General features: G+C 42.0%; 1 protein-coding gene across 1 annotated transcript in view; it reads right to left on the bottom strand.

The window, feature by feature from the left end:
- PREX2 (phosphatidylinositol-3,4,5-trisphosphate dependent Rac exchange factor 2) overlaps positions 1-27829 on the bottom strand; it is a 487967-nt gene that overhangs the window by 102999 nt on the left and 357139 nt on the right. The window contains exons 31-34 of the mRNA XM_077270643.1: positions 23453-23494; positions 16450-16667; positions 13389-13491; positions 4473-4616 (exon numbers count right to left, since the gene is read on the bottom strand). Coding sequence (XP_077126758.1) covers positions 4473-4616; positions 13389-13491; positions 16450-16667; positions 23453-23494 — 507 coding nt within the window. The remainder of the gene's footprint in view (positions 1-4472; positions 4617-13388; positions 13492-16449; positions 16668-23452; positions 23495-27829) is intronic.

Consider the following 27829-nt stretch of genomic DNA (forward strand, 5'->3'; position numbering starts at 1 on the left):
TGCCAAGACTCAACTTGTGAGGTGGATCCTCTAAGCTCCCAATCTGGGTGGGCACATGGATCCTGAGAGTTGATGGAGCAGCAGGAAGGCACATGGAGTGAGGACTTGGAGCACTGGAGGCCGCAGGTAGACAGGACACAGGAAAGCAGGGATGGAGCAAGGACTTGAAGCAGTAGAGGCCGTAGACAGACAGGATGCATGAAATTCCAAGACAATGCAGACAGAGGTAGGGCAGGAACAGGTAATAGTGCACAGTAAAACTAACAGAACCAAGAGACTTAATACCATGACACATGTCTGTGTCTTGATGAACCTTTTATAGGCCTAAGCAAATGAAAACATAGGAGCACGCCAGGTCACTTGTAAAACCTGACATGGAGCCAGGGTCGGTTTTAGCCAAAGTGGGACCCTGCACAAAAGGTTAAAGTAGAGCCCTAAATGCTCACATATTGCACCATCACACTCAAATATTTTAGCTGTATTTACATGCGCTGAGTTCAGATTGTTAAATGAGCACGATCGACAATATTGAAGTCATTTGGTGCTTGCTTCCCGACCTCTTTACACCGGCTGAGGAAGTATGATGGGGACAGAACAGTCACTAGTAGATCGATAAGTCCCCATACAGTATCAAGTTATTAGCAGCACATCTGCAGTTTACAGCGGGAGATGTGCTGCTGAAAATACAATCCAATCACCCAATGAATGAGCAGCATTTTGCTTATTTGTTGGGTAATTGCCAACATGTTTACACCTATGAACTCTCGTCTACACTGCCAGATTTTATAACTTTACATACACTGTATGTGATACACACAAAGTATGTTACTTAAACATATGCATACACACATGTATACACACATGTATACACATGCATGCATACACCGAGCACACACACATAGGTATACACACACATAACACACACGCATGTATCCATAAACACACATATATATGTATACACAGAGCACATACAAATATGTATACAGAGCACATACATACACAGATGTCTTCACACATAGCTATATACACCATCAAGAGTCCATACATTCTAGGCTAAACCACATCCACAGAGACAGACAGAGACACACACATATCCATTCACATCATTGGGCTGTCTGTGTCATACAGGTCAGGTCCTCCAGAGAGAGAAGCTTATACTCTGACCAAGAAATGAGGATTCTGAACACAGAACTTCTTATATTAATTAAGAATGACCTGAAAAAGTTTAATAAAATAGGTTTTACAAACTGGTCAGTAAGAAAAACGTTTTCATAGGATCATCTACTTCAATTAAGTTAAATTTGAATTGTTTAGCCCCTTCCCGGTGTTCCAAAATCCTGGGCTATTTTCTGTTTTTTCCTTCCCTTTTTCCAAGAGCCATAGTTTATTTTTCTGTCCACATATGAGGGTTATTTTTTTTGAGGGACAAGTTATACTTTTAAATGACAACATTCATTCCATAACATAGTTTAAACTTTGTTCAATATATAGTAAAACTAATCTAGTAATATGATTCTCCAAGTCAGGATGAGTACAAAGATAACAAATATACCGTATTTTTCGGCATATAAGACGCACCGTAATATAAGACGCACCCCAAATTTGGGGTGAAAAATGCAGAAAAAAAGATTTTTTTATAAGATGGGGGTCCGTCTTATTGTCCGAGTTTAAAATCTCTTACCTGAGGGCAGGCAGTGGCAGAGCAGGGTCACAGGAGGCATGGTGGTGGCAGAGGTGAGGTGATGCTGAGGTGCGGTGGGCGGAACGGCATGCACCTGAGCAGGGTCCCATCCTGCTTAGGTGGGCGACGCCATGGCCTGGTGTCCATGGGGAGGTTGCTGTGGCGGTGGCAGACATGCGGTCACTTCCTCAGGTGGCAGCGGCCAGGGTCCCTTTCACATTTGAGGTGACGCCACAGCAGTAGTGAAGGAGAGCAGCAGAGCTGGGTGGTTTTCCTGGTGGCGGCGGGCTTACCGGCATTGTGGCGGCGACAGAGGTGCGGGCATGATGTGGCACGGTGAGCTGTATGGCGTGAGCAGGTCCCATCCATATTTGAGGTGAATCCGCGGCCCGGTATTGATGTAGAGCAGCAGCGCTGGTGAGTTACGGTATTTTCCGGTGGCGGCAGCCATCTTGCTGAGGCCGCGCGTGCGCAGATTCACTACTCTGCGTCCCAGGGCTTCCGGAAAATGGCCGCCGCGATCTCCATCTGCGCACGCGCGGCCTCCCGCGGCCATTTTCCTGAAGCCCTGGGACGCAGAGTAGTGAATCTGCGCATGCGCGGCCTCAGCAAGATGGCCGCCGCCACCGGAAAATACCGTAACTCACCAGCGCTGCTGCTCTCCATCAATACCGGGCCGCGGATTCACCTCAAATATGGATGGGACCTGCTCACGCCATACAGCTCACCGTGCCACATCATGCCCGCACCTCTGTCGCCGCCACAATGCCGGTAAGCCTGCATTCCGAATATAAGACGCACCCCCCATTTTCCGCACAATTTTTTTGGGGAAAAAGTGCGTCTTATATGCCGAAAAATACGGTATATAGTTTTCCTTTATTGAAGAGTTGAAAAAAATTCTGAAATTTGTAAAAATAAAATTAATTTTTGACGCCATTTTCCAAGACCTGGAATGTTTTAATTTTTCGGGATATGGAGCAGTGTTTTGACTTATTTCTTGTGCCCTTAGCTGATGTTTTTAGTGATACAATTTTGGGACAGATACGATGTTTTAACCTCCTGTTATTGAGTTTTATTGCAATGTTGCGGAGGCCAAAAAAATGTAATCATTTCGATTTTTTTCTTGTTACGCCGTTTACTGATTGGATTAATTTACTTTTTATATTGATAGACCTGACTTTTATGAAAGCAGCAATACCAAATATGTGTATTTTTTATTTTTGTAATTGCTTTAATGCTATAATCAGTGCATCTCTTGTTGTAGAGGCAGGGGGCCCCCAAAGGTGTGGGGCCCTGGGCAATTGCCCAGTTTTCTTTCCCCTAATGCCAGCACACCATGGAGAATAACAGAGGGCAGTGGCCATAGGGGAAGGTGATAAAGTCCTGGTGACGTGTAACACCTGAAAACATGATCTGTTTGTGGCTCTTGAGGAATATTTGTGCCACTATGAAGATGGCCAGATCTCTGTATCTGACCAGCTTCAGTCCCCTGTGCTTCTCCCATGCTGAAGAGGCAAAGCTGTCTCTGCTAAAAGTCTGGGAGAGCATATGGATTCAACCAATCAGGTGACCATGTTACTGGTACAAACTGCCAATCTTCAGGAGTGCACCATACCCAGCAAAGCAGGAAACTAGTTGCGGGGGAGAGTGAATTCCTGAAAATAGAAGATTAGAAGAACCCTTTTACTATGATGGGTGCCGGGTGCCCAATTGAAAGTCTTTGATACGATCGATTTGTTGGTCATGTTCAAAAGACCAATCCTGATGGAAACTTATGAAATATAAACAAATGGATATTTGAAGGAAGTCCCATTGAAAATCCACAGTTACGATAATTAATCTATTTGAAAAAATAATCAAACAGACATTTTACAAGGATACTAAAATATGATGTCAACTTAGCTTAAATACATGATTACAGCAATTTTCACAAAATGTTCTCAAAAATTCTGCTTTAAAATCAGGAGATCAACTTTCCTTGCTAGAGATTATGGTAGTAGACCTCTAGAGGACTATAGTCAGCTAGTAGATTGTATGAATGATGGCTATAGAAAACTATTTCAGCATTTTTTATAATGAGCTGAGGAAGATTAACAGCTCTGTGCTCATTTGGGCTTTAACTTTACTATCCCCTGACACATGTGTGCTAGACTTGGTGAAATTTGATGTGTAATGAATAGAAGGAGAGAAGTAAAGAACCCATGAACATTAGAAAACGGCCTGACAAACTATGGTTTGTTGGTAGAATGGTCATTGGTTTGGCGATGGCCTCAGTGACATTCCAGGCTATATCAGACAATGTTGGAATTTTTTTTGGCCAATTACACAGCCAGTGTAGAACAAAAAAAACTAACACAATGTTTAACAACTTTCATTAGTTTGTAAGTGGTCAAAAACAAAAGAACATTTGTCTCATCAACTTTGATATAAAGTGTATGGATTCCCTAAGTTGCTACCTGATACCTATGGAGACAACTTGTCTTCCCAGTAAGATAAACAATATCACCGTCAACATTCTAACCCCTGACATCATCGATCATCTATTGTCGGCAGGTCCATTTGGAATTGTTGGGTTTGGCAAACCTTTCTATAATTTGAAGGGGTCTTTTGTCAGTGCAGCAAATGTTTGTTTGTTTTTTACATGGAGTTAATATTTCTTACCTAAAAATGTAGTTTGTTATTTTATAGTTACAAGTAAAGTGCAAATCACAGGAAATGATAATCCAATTTTCAGAATACAAGCCCTATCTTTTTTTTGTGGCACGAAAATATAAAAACAAAAAGTGTTCACCTTGAGAAAAAAGGACAGGATGAATTTTAAATCCTCCTCCGTTCTTCAGCCTTTGTGGAAGATGCTCAAAATGATAAATATCTAGGTAGAAGTAAATTTTCAGAGCTTGTCGGCTACCTTCTGCCTGATAGGTAATAGGAACATCTGAGAATACAAGTGAAATGCGTTAGTAATTTCTCATACAAAAGCAGAGTGTGATAGTTTATCGGCTTTATAGTCCAGTCACGCTGATCTCCAGATTGATTGTGTAGCACCAAATGGATGTCCTATAAGAGGACCTCTTTTATAAATGTTTGCATTATGGTGCATGCAATAAGTGCATTGGACTTTAATAAGCTCTATCGGTTAAATGAAATTCTTTTTCATAATCTTTACTTATGAACTATTATATGCAGTATGGTATTTACAATCAAAGATGGTGATATGCTCAGTAATTATCACAACTTATTCCAGTACCGGAATAGAGAATTTGGTGCATTAATGCCGCCATGTCAATTAGCCAATGGGAATAGAAGAGTCTTTCATTTCACCCAGTAAACTCTTTATATAACCTCAGTAATGAGGTCTAATCGATTTTCTGTTACCACTCGCACTTACAAGACATTTTGACATTTAAAGGATATAAGGACCTTTGTAACCTTGCAACCTTTTATTCTTTATTACAGTGCATAATATATAGACAGTGCCTTGCGAAAGTATTCGGCCCCTTGGAACTTTTCAATCTTTTCCCACATATCATGCTTCAAACATAAAGATACCAAATGTAAATTTTTGGTGAAGAATCAACAACAAGTGGAACACAATTGTGAAGTTGAATGAAAATTATTGGTTATTTTAAATTTTTGTGGAAATTCAAAAACTGAAAAGTGGGGCATGCAATATTATTTGTCCCCTTTACTTTCAGTGCAGCAAACTCACTCCAGAAGTTCATTGTGGATCTCTGAATGATCCAATGTTGTTCTAAATGCCTAATGATGATAAATATAATCCACCTGTGTGTAATAAAGTCTCCGTATAAAGGCACCTGCTCTGTGATAGTCTCAGGGTTCTGTTTGAAGCACAGAGAGCATCATGAAGACCAAGGAACACAACAGGCAGGTCCGTGATACTGTTGTGGAGAAGTTTAAAGCTGGATTAGGATACAAAAAGATTTCCAAAACTTTAAACATCCCAAGGAGCACTGTGCAAGCGATCATATTGAAATGGAAGGAGTATCATACCACTGCAAATCTACCAAAACCCGGCCAATTTTTGTGGACATGTTGCGTTTTTTTCCGCGGCGGAATCGCATTCCGGAAAAAAACGCAGCATGTTCATTCTTTGTGCAGAATCACGGGGAGGAATGCATTGATCCGCTTACTTTCCGTATGGGGCTATGCCCACCATGCGGGAAGTAATTGGATCATGTGCAGTTGGCACCCAGGGTGGAGGAGAGGAGACTCTCCTCCAGGCCCTGGGAGCCATATAATTGTTAAAAAAAAAAAAGAATTAAACTAATAAATAATGATATTCTCGCCTTCTGGCATCCCTCGCAGCGTTCCCGCTCCTCGCGATGCTTCCGTTCCCAGTGATGCTTTGCGGCAATGTCCTGTAATGACGTAGCGGTCTCGCGAGACTGCTACATCATCACAGGTCATTGCAGCGAGGCATCGCTGAGAATGGAAGCTGCCGGGAGCATCGTAAGGAGCGGGAATGCTGCGGGGGACGCCGGAAGGTGAGAATATCACAATTTATTATTTTTTTTATTATTTTTAACATTAGATTTTTTACATTGTATGTAAAAATTAATGTAATTATGTTAATTGTTGCCAGGAAAAACACAGCATAAAATATGCACATTATTACAGCATGTTTGCTCTGTCTATGATTTTTTTTTTTACATGCATCTTTGATGCATTTTTTTCCCCATTTATTAGAATAGGTGAAAAACACTACAAAAACATTGAAAGAATTGATATGCTAGAGATTGGAGCTGCTTCAAATCTGCAAGGTAAAATAAACAATATGCGAATGATATTTCAAGAATCTAATTGATTTTTCTGGTAGTAGGAAATCCTTAAATTTTCATGACAAAACTGCGCTGGGAAAAAATGCAGCAAATACTTAAAGGGATTCTGTTAGTAGGATCAAACCTTCTAAGTCATCTATATGGGCATGTAGGTCATAGGCAGCTGAATACAATGATAGCTTGATAAATGAGATCTGATGTCTTGTTCCATAGAATTGTTCTTTCTTATATGTAAATGAGCTATTTTGCACTATGACATGCACAGTGATCTGCATAAGAATCTGCCACCAGGGATTATTTTACATGTAGGGGTCTGTTATGGATCCCAATGGCTAGGGGATCGCACTGGACAAGCAAAAATAACTAAAATAACGGACGAGCTCTAGGGTGATGGAACCTGGGCTGACCGCTGCCCTACTCTTGACAAACACAACTAGAAATAGCCAGGGAGCGTGCCTACGTTGATTCTAGATGCCTCGCGCCAGCCTAAGAGCTAACTAGCACTGCAGAGAAAATAAAGACCTAACTTGCCTCCAGAGAAATAAACCCCAAAGGTATAGTTGCCCCCCACATGTATTGACGGTGAAAATGAGAGGAAGGCACGCACATAGATATGAAAATAGAGTTAGCAAAACGAGGCCCGCTATAACTAGAAAGCAGAAGGATACAAAAGGGGTCTGAGCGGTCAGCAAAAAACCCTAATCAAAAACCATCCTGAGATTACAAGCACCCATGTGCCAACTCATGGCACATGGGGAGCACCTCAGCCCACTAGAGCTTCCAACTAGCATAGAGTAATATTTAGCAAGCTGGACAAAAAACAAAACAACTGAAAAGCATAACTTAGCTTATCCTGAGAGATCTGGAAGCAGGTAGTCAGAACCAAACTGAGAACACCTGAGAACATTGATAGCCGGCAAGGGAATGACAGGGAAGCCAGGTTAAATAGGAAACACCCAGCCTCTGATGGACAGGTGGAAACCAGAAACCGCAACCCACCAAAGTCACCCAGTACCAGTTGTAACCACCAGAGGGAGCCCAAAAACAGAATCCACAACAGTACCCCCCCCCTTGAGGAGGGGTCACCGAACCCTCACGAGAACCCCCAGGGCGATCAGGATGAGCTCTATGGAAGGCGCGGACCAAATCAGTCGCATGAACATCAGAGGCGACCACCCAGGAATTATCCTCCTGACCATAACCCTTCCACTTAACCAAATACTGGAGTTTGCGTCTGGAAACACGAGAATCCAAGATCTTCTCAACAACATACTCCAATTCTCCCTCCACCAGCACCGGAGCAGGAGGCTCAACCGAAGGAACAACGGGCACCTCATACCTCCGCAATAACGACCGATGGAACACGTTATGAATAGCAAACGATGCTGGGAGATCCAAACGAAAAGATACAGGGTTAAGAATCTCCAAGATCTTATAAGGACCGATGAACCGAGGCTTGAACTTGGGAGAAGAGACCTTCATAGGGACAAAACGAGAAGACAACCACACCAAGTCCCCAACACGAAGTCGGGGACCCACACGGCGACGGCGATTAGCAAACTGCTGAGCCTTCTCCTGAGACAACTTCAAATTGTCCACCACCTGATTCCAAATCTGATGTAGCCTGTCCACCACCACGTCCACTCCAGGACAATCCGAAGGCTCCACCTGACCAGAGGAAAAACGAGGATGAAACCCCGAATTACAAAAGAAAGGAGAAACCAAAGTAGCAGAACTAGCCCGATTATTAAGGGCAAATTCGGCCAGTGGCAAAAAGGCAACCCAGTCATCTTGATCAGCAGAAACAAAACACCTTAAATAAGTGTCCAAGGTCTGATTAGTACGCTCCGTCTGGCCATTCGTCTGAGGATGGAATGCAGACGAGAAAGACAAATTAATGCCCATCTTAGCACAAAACGTCCGCCAAAATCTAGACACAAACTGGGATCCCCTGTCAGAAACGATATTCTCCGGAATCCCATGCAAACGAACCACGTTCTGAAAAAATAAAGGGACCAACTCAGAGGAGGAAGGCAACTTAGGCAAGGGTACCAAATGAACCATCTTAGAAAAGCGGTCACACACAACCCAGATAACGGACATTTTCTGTGAGACAGGGAGATCTGAAATAAAATCCATGGAAATGTGCGTCCAAGGCCTCTTCGGGATAGGCAAGGATAACAACAACCCACTGGCCCGAGAACAGCAAGGCTTAGCCCGAGCACACACTTCACAAGACTGCACAAAGGTACGCACATCCCTTGACAAGGAAGGCCACCAAAAAGACCTGGCCACCAAGTCTCTAGTACCAAATATTCCCGGATGACCAGCCAACACAGAAGAATGGACCTCGGAGATGACTCTACTGGTCCAATCATCCGGAACAAACAGTCTTTCTGGTGGACAACGATCAGGTTTATCCGCCTGAAACTCCTGCAATGCACGTCGCAAGTCTGGGGAGACGGCGGACAATATTACCCCATCCCTAAGGATACCAGTAGGCCCAGAGTCTCCAGGAGAGTCAGGCACAAAACTCCTGGAAAGAGCATCTGCCTTCACATTCTTTGAACCTGGCAGGTATGAAACCACAAAATTGAAACGAGAAAAAAACAACGACCAACGAGCCTGTCTAGGATTCAGACGCCTGGCAGACGGCAGATTCAAGGTAAATCAGATTTTTGTGATCAGTCAAGACCACCACACGATGTCCAGCACCCTCAAGCCAATGACTCCACTCCTCAAATGCCCACTTCATGGCCAAAAGCTCCCGATTACCCACATCATAATTGCACTCGGCGGGCGAGAATTTTCTAGAAAAGAACGCACATGGCTTCATCACCGAGCCATCGGAACTTCTCTGTGACAAAACCGCCCCCGCTCCAATCTCGGAAGCATCAACCTCAACCTGAAAAGGAAGTGAAACATCTGGTTGACATAACACAGGAGCAGAAGAAAACCAGCGCTTAAGTTCCTGAAAGGCCTCCACAGCCGTAGGAGACCAATTAGCAACATCAGCACCCTTTTTAGTCAAATCAGTCAAAGGTTTAACAACACTGGAAAAATTAGCAATGAACCGACGATAAAAATTAGCAAAACCCAAGAACCTCTGAAGACTCTTAACAGATGTAGGTTGTGTCCAGTCACAAATCGCCTGAACCTTGACGGGATCCATCTCAATAGTAGAAGGAGAAAAAATGTACCCCAAAAAAGAAATCTTCTGGACTCCGAAGAGACATTTCGAGCCCTTCACAAACAGAGAATTGGCCCGCAGGACTTGAAACACCTTCCTGACCTGTAGAACATGAGACTCCCAGTCATCAGAAAACACCAAAATATCATCCAAATACACAATCATAAACTTATCCAGATATTCACGGAAAATATTGTGCATAAAGGACTGAAAGACTGAAGGAGCATTAGAAAGTCCAAAAGGCATTACCAAATACTCAAAATGGCCCTCAGGCGTATTAAATGCGGTTTTCCACTCACCACCCTGCTTTATCCGCACAAGATTATACGCACCGCGAAGATCTATCTTAGTGAACCACCTAGCCCCCTTAATGCGAGCAAACAAATCAGTCAATAATGGCAATGGATACTGATATTTGACTGTAATCTTATTCAGAAGGCGATAATCTATACAAGGCCTCAGGGAACCATCCTTTTTAGCCACGAAAAAAAAACCTGCTCCCAGAGGGGACAAAGATGGACGAATATGTCCCTTTTCCAAGGACTCCTTAATATAATTCCGCATAGCAGTATGCTCTGGCACTGACAGATTAAATAAACGACCCTTAGGGAACTTACTGCCAGGAATTAATTCTATAGCACAGTCACAATCCCTATGAGGAGGGAGCGAATTGAGCTTAGGCTCCTCAAAAACATCCCGATAGTCAGACAAAAACGCAGGGACCTCAGAAGGAGTAGATGAAGCGATTGAAATCAGAGGTGCATCATCATGAACCCCCTGACATCCCCAGCTTAACACAGACATTGTTTTCCAATCCAGGACTGGATTATGAGTTTGTAACCATGGCAGACCAAGCACTAGTACATCATGTAAATTATACAGTACAAGGAAGCGAATCACCTCCTGATGAACGGGAGTCATGCGCATGGTCACTTGTGTCCAGTACTGCGGTTTATTCATAGCCAATGGTGTAGAGTCAATTCCCTTCAAAGGAATAGGAACTTCCAGAGGCTCCAGACTAAAACCACAGCGTTTGGCAAATGACCAATCCATAAGACTCAGGGCAGCGCCCGAATCCACATAGGCATCGACGGAAATGGATGACAGTGAACAAATCAGAGTTACAGACAAAATGAACTTAGACTGCAGAGTACTAATGGCAAAAGATTTATCAACCTTTTTTGTGCGTTTAGAGCATGCTGATATAACATGAGCTGAATCACCACAATAAAAACACAATCCATTTTTCCGCCTATAATTTTGCCGTTCACTTCTGGACTGAATTCTATCACATTGCATAGTCTCAGGTGCCTGTTCAGAAGACACCGCCAACTGGTGCACAGGTTTGCGCTCCCGCAAACGCCGATCAATCTGAATGGCCATAGTCATAGACTCATTCAGACCTGTAGGCGCAGGGAACCCCACCATAATATCTTTAATGGCCTCAGAAAGACCATCTCTGAAGTTTGCAGCCAGGGCGCACTCATTCCACTGAGTAAGTACCGACCATTTCCGAAATTTTTGACAATATACTTCCGCTTCATCATGCCCCTGAGAGAGGGCTAATAAAGCCTTTTCAGACTGAATCTCCAGGTTAGGTTCCTCATAGAGCAATCCCAGTGCCAGAAAAAATGCATCCACACTGAGCAATGCAGGATCCCCTGGTGCCAATGCAAATGCCCAATTCTGAGGGTCGCCCCGCAGGAAAGATATTACAATCTTGACCTGCTGAGCAGGGTCTCCAGAGGAGCGAAATTTCAAAGAAAGAAACAATTTGCAATTGTTCCTGAAATTCAGGAAGGTAGATCTATCTCCAGAAAAAAACTCTGGAATAGGAATTCTAGGTTCAGACATAAGAGTGTGAACAACAAAATCCTGTATGTTTTGAACTTTTGCAGCGAGAGTATTCAGGCTGGAAGCCAAACTCTGGACATCCATGTTAAACAGCTAAGGTCAGAGCCATTCAAGGGTTAAGAGGAGGTAAGAAGCAGCTAGACAGCAATTAAAGGCTAGGCAGCAAAACTCTGAGGGAAAAAAAAAAAAAATTTCCCTTCAACACTTCTTTTTCTCCTGCTTCAGCCCAAACAATTAACACTTTGTAGGCCGGCTATACTGTTATGGATCCCAATGGCTAGGGGATCGCACTGGACAAGCAAAAATAACTAAAATAACGGACGAGCTCTAGGGTGATGGAACCTGGGCTGACCGCTGCCCTACTCCTGACAAACACAACTAGAAATAGCCAGGGAGCGTGCCTACGTTGATTCTAGACGCCTCGCGCCAGCCTAAGAGCTAACTAGCACTGCAGAGAAAATAAAGACCTAACTTGCCTCCAGAGAAATAAACCCCAAAGGTATAGTTGCCCCCCCACATGTATTGACGGTGAAAATGAGAGGAAGGCACGCACATAGATATGAAAATAGAGTTAGCAAAACGAGGCCCGCTATAACTAGAAAGCAGAAGGATACAAAAGGGGTCTGAGCGGTCAGCAAAAAACCCTAATCAAAAACCATCCTGAGATTACAAGCACCCATGTGCCAACTCATGGCACATGGGGAGCACCTCAGCCCACTAGAGCTTCCAACTAGCATAGAGTAATATTTAGCAAGCTGGACAAAAAACAAAACAACTGAAAAGCATAACTTAGCTTATCCTGAGAGATCTGGAAGCAGGTAGTCAGAACCAAACTGAGAACATCTGAGAACATTGATAGCCGGCAAGGGAATGACAGGGAAGCCAGGTTAAATAGGAAACACCCAGCCTCTGATGGACAGGTGGAAACCAGAAACCGCAACCCACCAAAGTCACCCAGTACCAGTTGTAACCACCAGAGGGAGCCCAAAAACAGAATCCACAACAGGGGTCGTTATCAGTGTGCTGAGTAATGGCCGCTCTCTGCTCTCCTGATCTCGCTGCGGAGCTGTGTGTGATGATACCTGACACAGCTGAAGGTTCCTCTCAGCTTCCATCTCACAGGCAGACAGGGCTGCAATATTGTTACAGGAAAGCAGAGCTCAAGAGCTGCAGCAAATGTGTTTGTTATGTGACAAAGTTCAGTTGTACAGTTCTGTGCTAGTTTCACATCTCACACGGGTAAATCTCCCTTTCATTTCAAATAATCTCTGGAGGCAGATTCCCATGCAGATCAGTGTCCGGCACATAGGCTGAATAGCACATTCACACATAAGAAAAACATGGATTTCTCAAGGAACAAGACATCAGATCGCAGATATCAATGTAACTTTTTTTTCAACTTTCGATGACATACATTTCTGCTACCATAATTGTTCTCTTGTGTCTACAAGACTGGGGAGTTACCCACCACTCCTCTTGGGCTATCTGCACAAAAGCTGTGCCACTCAGCATGTCCACATGGACTTTTCCTCTCTGAACCCTGTTCACACAGGTAATATACAGATGATCAGGTTTTAAATATATCAGATAGGGATTGCATACATCAGATAGGACTGCTCTGATATGGGTATACCTTGACATATGGTGGAGCAGCTTAGTATACATTTTTTGCAAAAAACGCATCAACCAAATACCCTGTTCTTTACATCTTTCTACTAGCACTTGCGGATTACTGTGATTTTTTTAAACTGAGTGTTTTTGGTTATACTATGCTCTTTTGTGTCTTCATATAGATGGCTTAGTAGGGTTGTTCCTTTTAACATGTGCACATACCCTATTACTGATTTTTCATCTTAATACATACTTGCAATTTGTGGCCCGTTTTCTGCTTTTCTAAAGTAAAACATGACCTTCTCCAAATCGAACAGAGCAACAAGTGAGTCCTCCAGCATAGCTTGTTCATCTGTCTATAGAAGAAAAGAAACGTCGGAAGCAGGAGATGAAAAACGACTGCATAATACGCCCACACAGCAATGCATATAAAGAATTAATATAAATCCAATAACACAAGCACAATCAGCATAATAAATGGCAGTGTGGAAGTGAAGATTAGAAGAACCGTATTACATTATAGGGCATTTCATAATACGCACAATGGAGGCTACCAGAACAATGAAATACAAGATGAATACTGCCATTAGGTATCAGTTGGTACACGTGCTTATCGAACGCAACAGTCATTTATTTGCTCTTCTATCAATCTCTCATTTTTTTTACAAACTGCTTGTTGAAACATTCACAACATTATGAAGAACATCTGCCAAATCCAACCAACAAAAGATTTCATTTCAGTCAAAAGAAAAATAAAAAAATCTATTATCATATATTACGTTAAGGGAAAAAAATATTCCCTAAACTAGAAAAACGGTAGCAAAACCCTTTTGCTTGAAAAGTGTTAAAGAAGTATTCCACCTCAGTAAATGATGATGTATCGTTAAGGTATATGATCACTTAAAACAGAAGTGTCTCAAACAAAAGTATATTTTAATGAATAGATCTTGGATTAATAATAATTTCTACAAATGGATGTGTTTAAATAAAATGTTCCTGTGCTGAGATAATCTTATACATGTGTCCCTGCTGTGTGTTGTGTAATGGTCGTGTCTTACCGTGCAGGGACATGGTCTGATCATACCACAGCTCCTGGGCAGGGGAGGAAGCAAAAGAGAGGATATAGACAGGACAGCAGGGAATCATAAAACATTTCCCAGCCTGTTTTTAAACAATATTTTACCTCAAAGAAAGAGTCAGCTGTGATCCTGTGCTGTAATGTCTGTCTAGTCTTTTGCTTCCTCCCCTGGCCAGTAGCTGTGGTATATCCGACCTGTTCCTGCACAGTTGGACACAGCTATTACACTCGGCACATTTTTAATATTATAAGATTTATAAGATTATCTCATCTCAGCACAGGAACAGTTTTTTAAACACATCAAATTGTGGAAATTATTATTATTACAAGATCTGTTGATTAAAATGTACTTTTGATAGTGACACAACCCCTTTTATGATCATCCGACCTATGGGAACTCCATTTTTGCTGTGAATGAAATGCCTATTCGCTACTGAGTACAATACAAACTTATCTCTCTCACCCACAAAGCGCTCCACAGTTCTGCTCCGCGTTATATCTCCTCCCTCATTGCTGTCCATCACCCTACCCATACTCTCAGTTCTACAACTGATCTAAAACTACCATCCTGCATAATCCAAACGTCCCACTTCTGTCTCCCAAGATTCTCTCATTCTGCTCTAATTTTCTGGAATGCACTATCCCAGCCCCCATATTTTTTAAGAGTGTATTTAAAACACACCTCTTTAGACAGGCCTACTAATCTCCCCTGTCCCCTCTGTAAATGTTCCTCAGAATCTGGTCCTCCTATTCTTCTGTCTCCACGTCCGCCATGCGCCCAATAGCACTTGGTAACCATTTAGATCCTGGCTGGTGACCGGATCATGTAGCCTTATATGATAACCTCTATCTATTATAATGATGGCTGGACTGCACATAACAAGAACAATCCATATATTGTGTTCCCCCTATTTCCTTATAGATTGTACGCTTACAAGTAGGGCCCTCCCTCCTACAACTGCTGAGCTATGACTTACTTTGTATTGTCATTAATGTATGTACATGTCCTCGCTAAATTGAAAAATGCCGCGAAATATGTTTGCGCTGTATAAATAAAATTATTATTATTATTATTATTATTGGTCCTCAGTGCTTCCTCGGGGCTTTGTCTTCTTCACAGTTTCTCCCAGCTAGTCAGCTTTGCTGAGATCTACAGCCAGTCCCATTCACTTGAATAAAGCAGCGCTGCAGTAGATGGTCGGGAACAACATCATGCAGTCCAGGAGGTTGGATTTCTACCAAACATTAAAGGCATTTGCATTTTCAGAAAACCCTTGTCCCCAGGAGCAGTTTGTGTAAAATAAATAAATAAAATGCACTTTGCTCTACTAATCCGGGTCCGGTGCTGACTCTCCATTGCTGCCTCCATTTCCTGTTATTATCTGCAGCACTGACATCATATTGATAGCGCTGCAGCCAATCAGTGAGCTTAGCAGATCATGCCGTCTGCTCAGGAAGCGCTGCTGAGCTCGCTAATTGGCTGCAGCGCTATCAATGTGACTCAGGGCTGTAGACAACAACACACAACAGGAAGAACGTCGCAGAGACAACCCTGGACCCGAGGAGTGTGAGTAAATAAAAAGCCCCTTTAATTGATTGCATATCCTATTGATAAGCCTCCATTTACTGAGTCAGGAATACCCATAATGCTCTCCGTCTGTACAGCAAATCTTTTCAAAACAAACTTAAAGGGGTTTCTGGTACTAGAGATAGTAGAACCCTATACTTGATATTTCACTGATTGCTCAGGGTCCCACCGCTGCTGCACCTCGCACCGATCATAAGAATGGGGGTCTTGTGTATGTGAATGGTGCAGTATTTGAGCATATGAGATGGTGATTCGCGTCCATTCTGGGAAAAACATCTCAAAATATTGATGACGATACAATTTGATTCTAGACGTTCTGACCGTCTTGCTTACACAGATACAGCACCATACATACAGTTGTGCCTTGTGCTGCAGCTGTGTTAGCTTTATTTGAGCAACACTATCAGATTCACAGCCACCATAGCCAATCTAATGTGCCTGTGCAAAAAAAATGGGGAAGGAGCACCCCCTTTATTTTGCTCAAATGCCTCCCACCAGTCACATTTGAATGGCTTATCCATAAAAGGTTCTTCCACTCTGCGGACTGACAATGGTTCCTGGGCTTGGACTTTACTATAATTTTGGAAAGGTCATCTTCAGTAACAGCATCCAGTTATTAGTAACACGCAGGGAAGTAATAGCCATTACCATGTTTGGGGAGAGAAGAGACTGGAAGTGGAAAAGAACCCCGGCATTAGCAATCTGCTCCAGCCATCTTCTACTGGCTTCTTGTGTTTCCACTTCATATTCTCGGTTGCTGTCATACATGTGATTTAATGCAGCCATAAGCTGTTCAGAGAAGGCACAGATGGTGGCCACTATACTCTGACAAAACACCATATCTCTCCTCAGCTGTACTTCACTATCTGCAGAGACAAATGCAAGAAAAATCTGTCATAAATCACACAACTCTCAATAAAGGGAATGTGTCATCAGAAAATGATCTAATGCTTAAATCATATTTTTATGTAAACTATATATAAAAAATAAAAATGTTTGCAATTTTTCATATTACCAACTACCGTACATTAAAAAGAGTTTTGTGCTTTAGTATGAGAACAGCATGATGTAGGGGCAGAGTCCCTGCTTCCAGTGATGTGTCACTTGCTGGGCTGCTTGCTGTCATTTTGTTTCAATCACAGTTTTCTCTGCTGCACATCTGTTAGTTCTCAGAATGCGGAGACCTGTTTTACCACACACACCATTGATTGGCAGATTTCTGTGTACACTATACATGGACAGAAAGCTGTTAATCAATGGCAGTAGGACCAAGAGGCACAAGGCGGTTTGTCCTGTAGTGATAATCTCCTGTTGATAAAACACTGATTGTATTGAAACAGCAATATACAACCTAGTAAGTGACACATCATTGGACTCAATGTCTCATCCCTTACATCGTGCTGCTCTTAGAGTACATAGCAAAAACCTGCAGCCAGAATAATTTGAGCACTAATATTTGCCCATATCAGATCATGCCTAGAAATCTCTACTATAGAAATGAATGAGTCAGTCTCGGTCTATTGCTGATGTGGCTGCTGAAAAGAACAGGAAATGTCACTAAGTATGTTTTGCCTCTGCTTCCTCAAGGATCCACCCCTTGAGGAAGCAGAGGCATACGTAGACAGCAGTAGGGTATTAGTCTGATAAATATCACCATTTCCTTAGTATAGTCTAAAAGATTACACTTTATAAAATCTAATCCTACAGTGTCTCATAATATATATAATGAATTAAGCGCTTATGGCCTAATATATTTAATCATGCTTTATGTATGCATTTTTTTTAGAAATGCATTTGCTATTTTCAGTGTAAGTTTTGCTTACCTTGCATTATGCACTTAAAAATGTGATTTATCTGAATCGATGAACATGTGAGACGACTTTTATTTTGTGATTGTCTTGTGCATACAGAGACATTGTATATGTATATACAATCCATATAGAATAAAATCCATCTTTATAATGCATATAAAATTGTATATATGGATCACTTACCCCTTTAGATTATCTTGTTTGGAGTGTTCCTTTTCCACTTTTTTAATTGTGCTTATTAAAGGTGCATAATAACATTTATTTTGAATTATTGGGGTAATGGGAGTGGCTGTTTCTTGTGGGGTGAGCAATTATCATTGACATCAAATAGAATTTTGTGTTTTTTGGAAGCTCTGTGGCTTTGGCCAGTTACGTACGTTCCATCTATAATACCGTATATACTGTATAGTACAATTCATATATAGTGTTAGTCAAAAGTTTGGACACACCTGTTTATACAGTAGTTTTCCTTGTTCTTATTCTGTTGGAAGTTAATATTTTTTTTCATTAAATGTGTGTATATGTGTATGGTGTGTAGTGTGAGTGTGTTAATATACTCACCTACTCCGGCTTTCTCCAGGATCCAGCCCCGATCCGCCCCTCTGCTCTGTGACGTCTCTGAGCGTGACCTGGAAGTGGCTTTTACCGTGTAAGTCTCTGGAGTGTCAGGATGAGGCTCCATTGCTTACATTGTAAAAGAGGCTTTCTGCTGACACATAGATAATAGAGCCATCCTGGGCGTCTGGATCGCAGTGACGTCAATGAGAAGAGGAGCAGAACGGCGCTGGAAACTGGAAAGAGCAGCAGTTGGTGATTATATTAATGCAGTCACACTACATTACCTACATATATACACACATTTAAAGAAAAAAACTACCATGGGAAGCTTCTTTAACTAATATTTAAATGATTAGTTGGATAAAATTCAGTTTTTATGTACTTTAGTCTGCAAAGGGATACATTGTATTCATACATGATGCGACAATGTCGATTTTCAATATGGTCCCATGCTTCAATGTATTTAGGCTATAGCACAGGGCACTTTGCGTGACAGAAACTGATCTGTTACCCATGTAGAATACTTTTTATGCATTTTACTGGAATTCTCAAAGGTTTGGACCCATCTACTCATGCAGTAGATAACTTGTTAACTTGTTGAACATTGTAGATTCATACTTAAAGAAGCAAAACCACAAATTAAATTTATATATATATATATATATATATATATATATATATATATATGTATATATATATATATGTATATATATATATCCAGAACACTTGAAGTTATCTTCAAGAGCAGTCATGAAAATCATCAATGACTATGAAGATACTGGCTTTTATGAGGGCTGCCCTAGGAAATGAAGACCAAAAATTACCTCTGCTGCAGAGGATAGGTTCATCACAGTTATTAGCCTTAGAAAATGCAAATTGACAGGATTTCAGATAACAGCCGTTATAAATGGTACACCAACATCAAGAATCAGACATATCTCAACATCAACTATCCAGAGGAGAGAATGAATGAAAAGTAGACCTTTATGGTCAAACTGGTGCAAAGGAGCCTCTATTGGGGACCACAAACAAGAATTATAGACTTGTTTGGGCCAAACACCACAAGGAAAAGACATTAGTTTATTGGAAATCTGTACTGTGTTCTGATGAGTCAAACTCTGAGAATTTTGGCACCAACATCCAATTACAAGCAGAAAATGAAAAAACAGAACGTGTCACAGACAGTGATGTGTTAATTAAAATTTGGAATCCAACATATTATCTATTAGAATCAAGGGATTCATTGCAATACACACCATGTATTGTATTGTGTAGAATGTAATCTATGCACGGTGCGTTATATAGGTTCCACATTTAGAAAATTGAAACAACCAATTTTGGAACATCTTGCCAATATATATAAGGCCGGTTTCACACGTCAGTGGCTCCGGTACATGAGGTGACAGTTTCCTCATGTACCGGAGCCACTGACACACGTAGACACATTGAAATCAATGCATCTGTGCAGATGTCATTGATTTTTTGCAGACCGTGTCTCCGTGTGCCAAACACAGAGACATGTCAGTGTTCGTGGGAGCGCACAGATTACATGGACCCATTAAAGTCAATGGGTCCGTGTAAAACACGTACCGCACACGGACCTTGTCCGTGTGCAGTCCGTGTGCCATGCAGGAGACAGCGCTACAGTAAGCGCTGTCCCCCCCTCATGGTGCTGAAGCCGCCATTCATATCTTCTCTGCAGCAGCGTTTGCTGTAGAGAAGATATGAATAATCCTTTTTTTTGTTTGTTTCTCGTGTTTAACATAAAGATCCATGTCCCCACCCCCCTCCCACCCCCTGTGCGCCCGCCCGCTGTTATTAAAATACTCACCTGCCTCCCTCGTAGTGTCCTGTCCTGGCCGCAGCTTCTCCTGTATGAGCGGTCACGTGGGGCCGCCCATTACAGAAATGAATATGCGGCTCCACCCCTATGGGAGGTGGAGCCACATATTCATGACTGTAATCGGCGGCCCCACGTGACCGCTCATACAGTAGAAGGTGCAGCCAGGACAGGAAGCAGCACCAGCGAGGGAGCCGGGTGAGTATTTTAATAACAGCGGGCGGGTGCACAGGGGGTGGGAGGGGGGTGGGGACAGGGATCTTTATGTTAAACACGAGAAACAAAAAAAAAAAGGATTATTCATATCTTCTCTACAGCAAATGCTGCTGCAGAGAAGATATGAATGGCGGCTTCAGCACCACGTGGGGGGGACAGCGCTTATCTCTAGCGCTGTCTCCTGCACAGTGCATGTGGTACCCAGTCGGCACACGGGCGGCACACGTGTGTCGCACGTGTGCCACACTGATGTGCCACAGAAACGCACGGGCACACGGACATGGATAATTCCGGTACCGATTTTTCCGGTACCGGAATTATCTGGACGTGTGAGACTGGCCTAAAAAGGATCCTACTCTGGTGCTGTGATGCATTTTGTCACCATGCACAATGGTAACACTACATATTTAAGATTTTATGGCATGCAGTGAGTTGCATGTCCTACCAAAAGAGGCAGCTGACAGAAACGCCTCACTTTAAGTGAAGCAATTTGGATATATTAACTCTTGAAGCAAAATATCCACAGAGCATGAATATAAAAAATTATTTATTCTATATGTATATTGCTTTTGATTCAAATTTGATTAATGTTTGTATATAGATACGGTGTTTTTCACTTATTGGTTGAATATACTTTTTTTTAATATCGTTTGTAATTGGTTCCACCCAACTTAAAATGAGAATCCCCTTATTCGTTCGATACACTATGAATAAAGGCGTTTAACACACCAGAAACGCGCCCGTGTTTTAGGGTAAGTTCACACAGGGCGCTTTTGTTGCTTTTTTTTTCTGCAGCAAAACCTGATCTTCTTGGCAGGAAAGAAACTACGTCAAAAATACAGGGTTAGGTGCGTTTTTGGTGAGTTTTGTTGTGTATTTGGTGCATTTTTTTGGTTCATTTTTTTTCTCTTTGTCCATGCTAATGTCCTTGGATTTTCAGCAGCAAAAACCCAGCAAATAATGATACCTGCGTTTTTGGTGTGGTTTTTCAACACTCATTCAAGTCAATGGGTGAAAAAATGCAGCAAAAACGCTCTATGTCCAAAAAATGCAGCAAAGCACAAAATACTGATCAAACAAAAAACCAATGTGTGTGCATGGGATTTCTGAAATCTCATAGGCTTTGCTGGTACTGTAAAAAGCAGCTGAAAATTAGCATAAAAAAGCAGCAAAAAAATGCAGCAAAAACGCCCTGTGTGAACTTACCCTAAATCTTCCCTTGCGTTCCTTCATTTTTAATGGATTACCAATAAAGGATTACTGGCTTTTTAGATTTCCGGATGGAAGTGCTAATCTCTCCTTCTTCTGTTTCGTAGTGGGATCATAGTTTGTGTTGCAACAGGACAATGACTCAGAATGCAACACCAGGCTGTTAGGCCACATTCACACATTCAGTATTTGGTGAGTTTTTTACCTCAGTATTTGTAAGCCAAAACCAGGAGTGGAACAATCAGATGAAAAGTATAATAGAAACATGTCACCAGTTCTGTATTTATCACCCACTCCTGGCTTTGGCTTACAAATACTGAGGTGAAACACTCACCAAATACTGACCGTGTGCATGGAGCCTAAGGGCTACAGTATGTGACCAAGAAGTAGAAGGACAGAGGGCTGCGTCAGATGACATGACCTCCACAATCACCAGACTCAAACCCAATTGAGATATGTTTGAAATTAATTTGATGCAAAATGAAGGCAAAACAGCCACAAAGTGCTCAGCAACTCTGGGAACTCCTTCATCACCGTTTAAAAGCCATTCCAGGTGACGACCTGCTTCTGCTGCTTGAGAGAATGCCAGGGGGGTGTAAGCTCATATGGGTTGCATCCTAGTGCCAGTTTTTGGCCTAGGAAACGGCTTCTTTTGCAATGAGTGTCTTTTTTATTTGTGTTGTCTAGATATTTGTGTTTATCACAGACATATTATTTATTATAAGAGCAGTGAGATAATGGACCCCATGCCACACGATGCTGTAATGGATGCTTCACTAAAAAGATTCAAAGAGGGCCTGGTCACCTTTCTTGAAAAACATAATATTACAGGTTCTGGGTACTAGATTCTGTTATGGGATGTTGATCCAGAGAACTAGTCTGATTGCCATATGTTGACTTCAGAAGGAATTTTTCCCCTAATATGGGGCAATTAGCATCTGACTCATGTGGTTTTTGCCTTCTTCTGGATCAACATGTTAGGGTATGTGTTGAACTCTTACTTATGTCTACCTTCAACCATAAAAAGTGTGATACTGTAAAACAATTATTTTATTACATTTTAGGAAGTGTAGCTCTTCATTTGTACCTGTATTTCCTTTTTTGAATTGTTAGGGGGTGTAAAGCTGTCAAAGAAAAGGGGGGTACTTTACTAGGTTTAACACATATTCTACGAGTTTCTTAACTGCTTATTTCCATATGTGTCCTTTGCGGTTTTGCTGCCTTTAGTCTGATTCTCTAATGTGCACATTCCAAAAAGAACAAGGAAAACCACTGGATGAACATGTGTGTCCAAACCTTTGACGGGTACTGTATATACAAAGAAGTGAAAACGTGCGTTGGGGAAGCGGGGACGCCACACAAACCAGTGTTTCATCCATGTAAGTACTGTCTTCTAATTAATTTATTCACTGCCAGACATATAATTCTACAGGGACATAACTATTTATGTACTACTGGCCTCACGTGCACTAGATTTTGTATGCACTTTTACCACTCTGTACTCCACATTTGTGTTGGCCACCCCTGCGTGGTTAGCAGTCACCTTGATTATACTAGTTATTTGCATATTTTTTAATTATGTTGAAGAAAATCTGTTTTTATTGGCAATTTACACTGCTGTTCTCTGTTGTTTATACGATACTGTACATTTATATGTCACTTTGGTAAAATATCACTGATATAGCAAGTATAATATATTATAATTACCACGTAAAAATCTATGAAAGTCATATTTCTAAATTATTCTACCTACATCTTACTCATTTCCTCATGGGATTCATTAGTTCTTATTAGTTCTCTGATCTTCACATTAGTTTATCTCTTGATACACTTTCACGCTTCTTTGAATAGACGTCAGTGGCTTAAAGCCATTTAAAATATCAATATAAATCCTTTAAAAACCTAAAGAAGTGTAGACTTCAGTAACGTTATTTAATGTTTTTTATATAAATATGCATAGCTTCAACTTAGAAATTACTGATCGAAATTACATCATAAAAGCCGCCATTATTCTTACCTGTATATTCCAGGAGGGCCAATAGTATCCGTGTCTCTACCTCTGAAATGAATAAATGAGTTATTAAGTCAAGCAAGCCCTTGCATCAGATTAAATAATCATGGGATTGTTAGTGCGAACAATCCCACCAGCAACAAAAGAGGTAACACTGGCCAGTCAGGAAGCCAATTTTAAAAAAAAAATAAACTCATGTTCTGCAAAGTGGAAGATCATCGAACTGAGTTCGGCCAAGACAAATGTAAGTAGTTTCAGGCAAAATGTTACAATCTGGCAAATCTAATTTTTTGTCTTATGTCGGCCATTCCATAAAATGTTCAAACAATGGTTGTCCAAATACGAAAAATCTGCTCTTTTGGTCAAATTTTATCTTACCCCTGTATTTTCTACAGTTCTCCTTGGTGTATTTATTCATCAAGCAGTTATGTTTCTCATCAAAATTCAAGATTGTAACCTCTATAAACTTCTTGTACATTAGTTGAATCTCATGCAATTCAGATGACAGAATCAGCTAGATACTCTTTAATGACAGACTAATCAAAAGCAACTTTTTAATGGTTCAGGGCATTTTTTTCCAATTGGAGATCTAGAGCTGTGGGAAATCAGCTAATGTGAGACCGCGGAAAGCTGCTTTAATCTCTCTTGGATTTCGGTAAAATAAACATACTCATAAATCTTCTAAAGAATCATTTCCTTGCTACCAAAATGCATTACAGTAAGTGCTGACACTGCATTCTTCTTGGAATTACACTACAGTGTTATACGTTTGCATCCAGCAATGAAATCTCATTCTTCATATAAAATGATGCTGACCAATCATAACCAGGTAGCACTACCGTAGCTTAGAACAGGCTCAGTGTGAGAAATGTGTTGACAAACAGTACTGATGTGCAGTAGGGCTCTTTTTTGTAACCTGGCTCAATTGGCTCCACTCACCAAGAAGAGCCACCTCTTTTGGATCCTGAATAGATCCCTTTTAAATATGTGTTCACGCCTGGTAGACACATATTTAAAGTGAACGTGTCAGCAAGATTATGTTAAAAAAAACTACAGACACTGTCATGTTGGAGTTGTTACACTGATGAAAATTATACTTGGGGTGAAGAAATCCTTCTTGTGGTTCTTGTGCAGTCAGTGATAAAAGTTTTCAGTTAATGATATGCCCGTGCTCCGGGGCAGGACTGTAGGAAGAGTCTTATCTTGGTGCTCTAGGCCAAAAAAACAAGGAAAGACCAAGGAGAGACCTGCCCACAGGCCGCCCCGAAGCACAAACATGTTCCTCATCCTAGAGACTGAGAGACAGATAGACTGTGTCTCTCTCTCTTCTAGATCAACCACTAATACAGACACAGCCCCTTCCATAGACCCTGCCACAGCAGCACAGAGTATGGTCAGCGACCCAGGCCACAGAATCTCTCTCTCTCTCTGTCTGTCTCTCTTTGTCTCTCTGTCTGTATCTCTTTGTTTCTGTCTGCGTATCTGTCTCTGTCTGTATGCCTCTCTCTGTGTGTCTCTCTGTGTCTGTCTCTATCTGTCTGTCCTGTGTGTGTGTCTCTGTCTGTCTCCATCTGTCTCAGACATGGGTCGCTGACATATTCTGTGCTGCTGTTGTGGAGTTGCTGGCACTCGGTGCTGCTGTGGCATGGGTCGCTAACATACTCTGTGCTGCTGTAGTGGAGTCACTGATGTACTGTGTGCAGCTGTGGCAGGGAGAAAGAGAAAGAGACAGATAGAGAGAGAGCCAGAGATAGAGGGACAGAGAACGAGACAGAAACACACAGAGAGACACACACAGACAAATATAGACAGAGACAGAGAGAGAGACAGACAGAGAAACAGAGAGACAGACACATACAGAGAGAGATAGACAGAGAGAGAAAGACACAGAGACAGACAAAGAGACAAAGAGAGACAGAGAGAAACATGGACAGAGTCACATACACAGACAGAAAGACAGACACAGACAAATAGAGAGGGATACACAGAGGAATAAAGAGAGACAGACAGAAAGAAACAGAAAGAGAGAAAAATTCTGTGTGAAGAGACTTCCGACCATGAGCAGTGCGCCTCTCTGAAGCCGGGACGTGTACACTAGAGATGAGCGAATATTTAAATGTTTGGTTCGGCTCACGATCACCAAATTTGCCATATTCGCCGATTTAATCATCGACGAATATAGCCGAACATACACAGCACAAACGTCTGTGTTTCCCAAGCTGTGTGATAGCATGGGAAACACCAGCATATCGCTTCTGATTGGCAGTGAAATCATCCCTGCCAGTCAGAGAGTTGCGGTTCCCACGCTCAGCTGTGATTGGAGGTATAACGTTTACCTCCAGTCACTGGTGTCAGCTGATGGGACAACTGCTGCCATCATCCGACATCTGCTGCTGCTAATAACAGTGAGAGCAGGATCAGCGGATGGGAGTATTCACCAGCCGCTCCTGTGCTGTACATAAAAACCTGGCGTAAGTTCCCTTGAATTTTTGATAACCAGCCAGGCAAAACTCACAGCTAGGGGCTGCAACACTCAGCTGTCAGCTTCAGCAAGGTCGGTTATCAAGAATAGAAGGGTCCCCATGCCGTATTTTTAATTATTTAAATAAATAATTAAACAAACGGCATGGGGTCCCCCCATTTAAAAAAAAAAAAACAGCCTTGCTAAAGCAAACAACTGGAGGCTGGTATTCTCAGGCTTGTAAGGAGCCATGGATATAGCTCCCCCAGCCTAAAAATAGCAGCCCGCAGCTACCCAGAAAAGGCACATCTATTGGATGCGCCAATTCTGGTGCTTTATCCGGTTCTTCCCACTTGCCCTGCAGCGGTGGCAAGTGTGGTTCATATTTGTGGGGTTGTTGTCACCTTTGTATTGTCAGGTTACATCAATCCCATGGATTACTAATGGAGAAGTGTCTATAAGACACCTATCCATTACTAATCCTATAGTTACATGGTAAATAAAGACACAGCCAGAATAAAGACATTTAATTGAAAAAATGACACCGACTCTTTTAATAATCTTAATTAAACCATACTTATGACCTCGCCTAATTCCATTGAAGCCCTCTTTCTCCTGTTCCCAGCCTGGCTGAACTGCTGTGACCTCGGTGAGATCCCCGCTAGCATCGTGGAAAAAAGTCACTGAGTTCACTGCAGTTCAAGCACAGTGGCTGACATTACCACTGACTTTTTCCTATGTTGCTGAGGTCATGGCAGTTCAGCCCTTCTTGGAATGCAGCCTCAGTGACCGGAGGTAACCTCAATGACATCATCGCTAGTCACTGAGACTGTGCTCGCAGCAGTTCATTCACCATTGGTTGTCAGCCTGGATGGTCGCATCTTGGCAACGTCCAGGTTGAAAACTATTAATCCCCCAAACATGGATTACAGCATGGGACAGAATGACAAACAGGTATGGTATATTGTTGATTTTTTATTTTAGTTTTATTACAGGAGAACGAGGGCTTCAATGGAATTAGGCAAGGTCATAAGTATGTTTTAGTTAGGATTATTAAAAGAGTCTGTATCATTTTTTCAATTAAAGGACTTTATTCTGGCTGTGTCTTTATTTACCGTGTAACAGTAGGATTAGTAATGATTAGGAGTCATACTGATGCCTCTCCATTACTAACCTCAGGGGTTGATGTCACCTGACAATACAAAGGTGACATCAACCTCACATATATGAACCCCACTTGCCACCGCTACAGGGCAAGTGGGAAGAGTCAGGCAGAGCACCAGAATAGGTGCACCTAATAGAGAAATAGTTTCTAACCTGGACGGTGCAAAGATGCGAACATCCAGGCTGAGAACCACTGGTGAATTAGATGCTGCGAGCGCAGCCTCAGTGACTAGCGGTGACATCACTGAGGCTCTGTTTCCAGCTGGGTGTAACTGCGGTGACCTCAGTGAGATCCCCGCTAGCACTGTGAGAAAGTCGCATGATGCAAAGTCGAGTTAACTGCAGTTGAAATTCACCACAGTGAAATTTTCCCGGTGAACTCGCCTCTGCACCATGTGACTTTCTCACAGTGCTTGTGGGGATCTCACTGAGGTCACCACAGTTCAGATCGGATGGGAACAGAACCTCAGTGATGTCACTGCTAGTCACTGAGGCTGCGCTCGCAGCATCTCATTCACCAATGGTTCTCAGCCTGGATGGTCGCATCTTAGCACCGTCCAGGTTGAAAACTGTTTATCCCCAAGACATGGATTACAGTGTGGGACAGAACAACAGACAGGTATGGTATATTGTTGTTTTTCTATTTTAGTTTTAATACAGGAGATCGAGGGCTCGGGTGGAATAGGCGTTTGGTGAGTATAACTGTGTTTGTTATTTTAAAATAAAATGAAGGTGGGAAGAGAGAGGCTAAGTTCCAG

This window comes from Ranitomeya variabilis, chromosome 6 (genome assembly GCF_051348905.1).
Source record: "Ranitomeya variabilis isolate aRanVar5 chromosome 6, aRanVar5.hap1, whole genome shotgun sequence".
NCBI classification, from domain to species: domain Eukaryota; kingdom Metazoa; phylum Chordata; class Amphibia; order Anura; family Dendrobatidae; genus Ranitomeya; species Ranitomeya variabilis.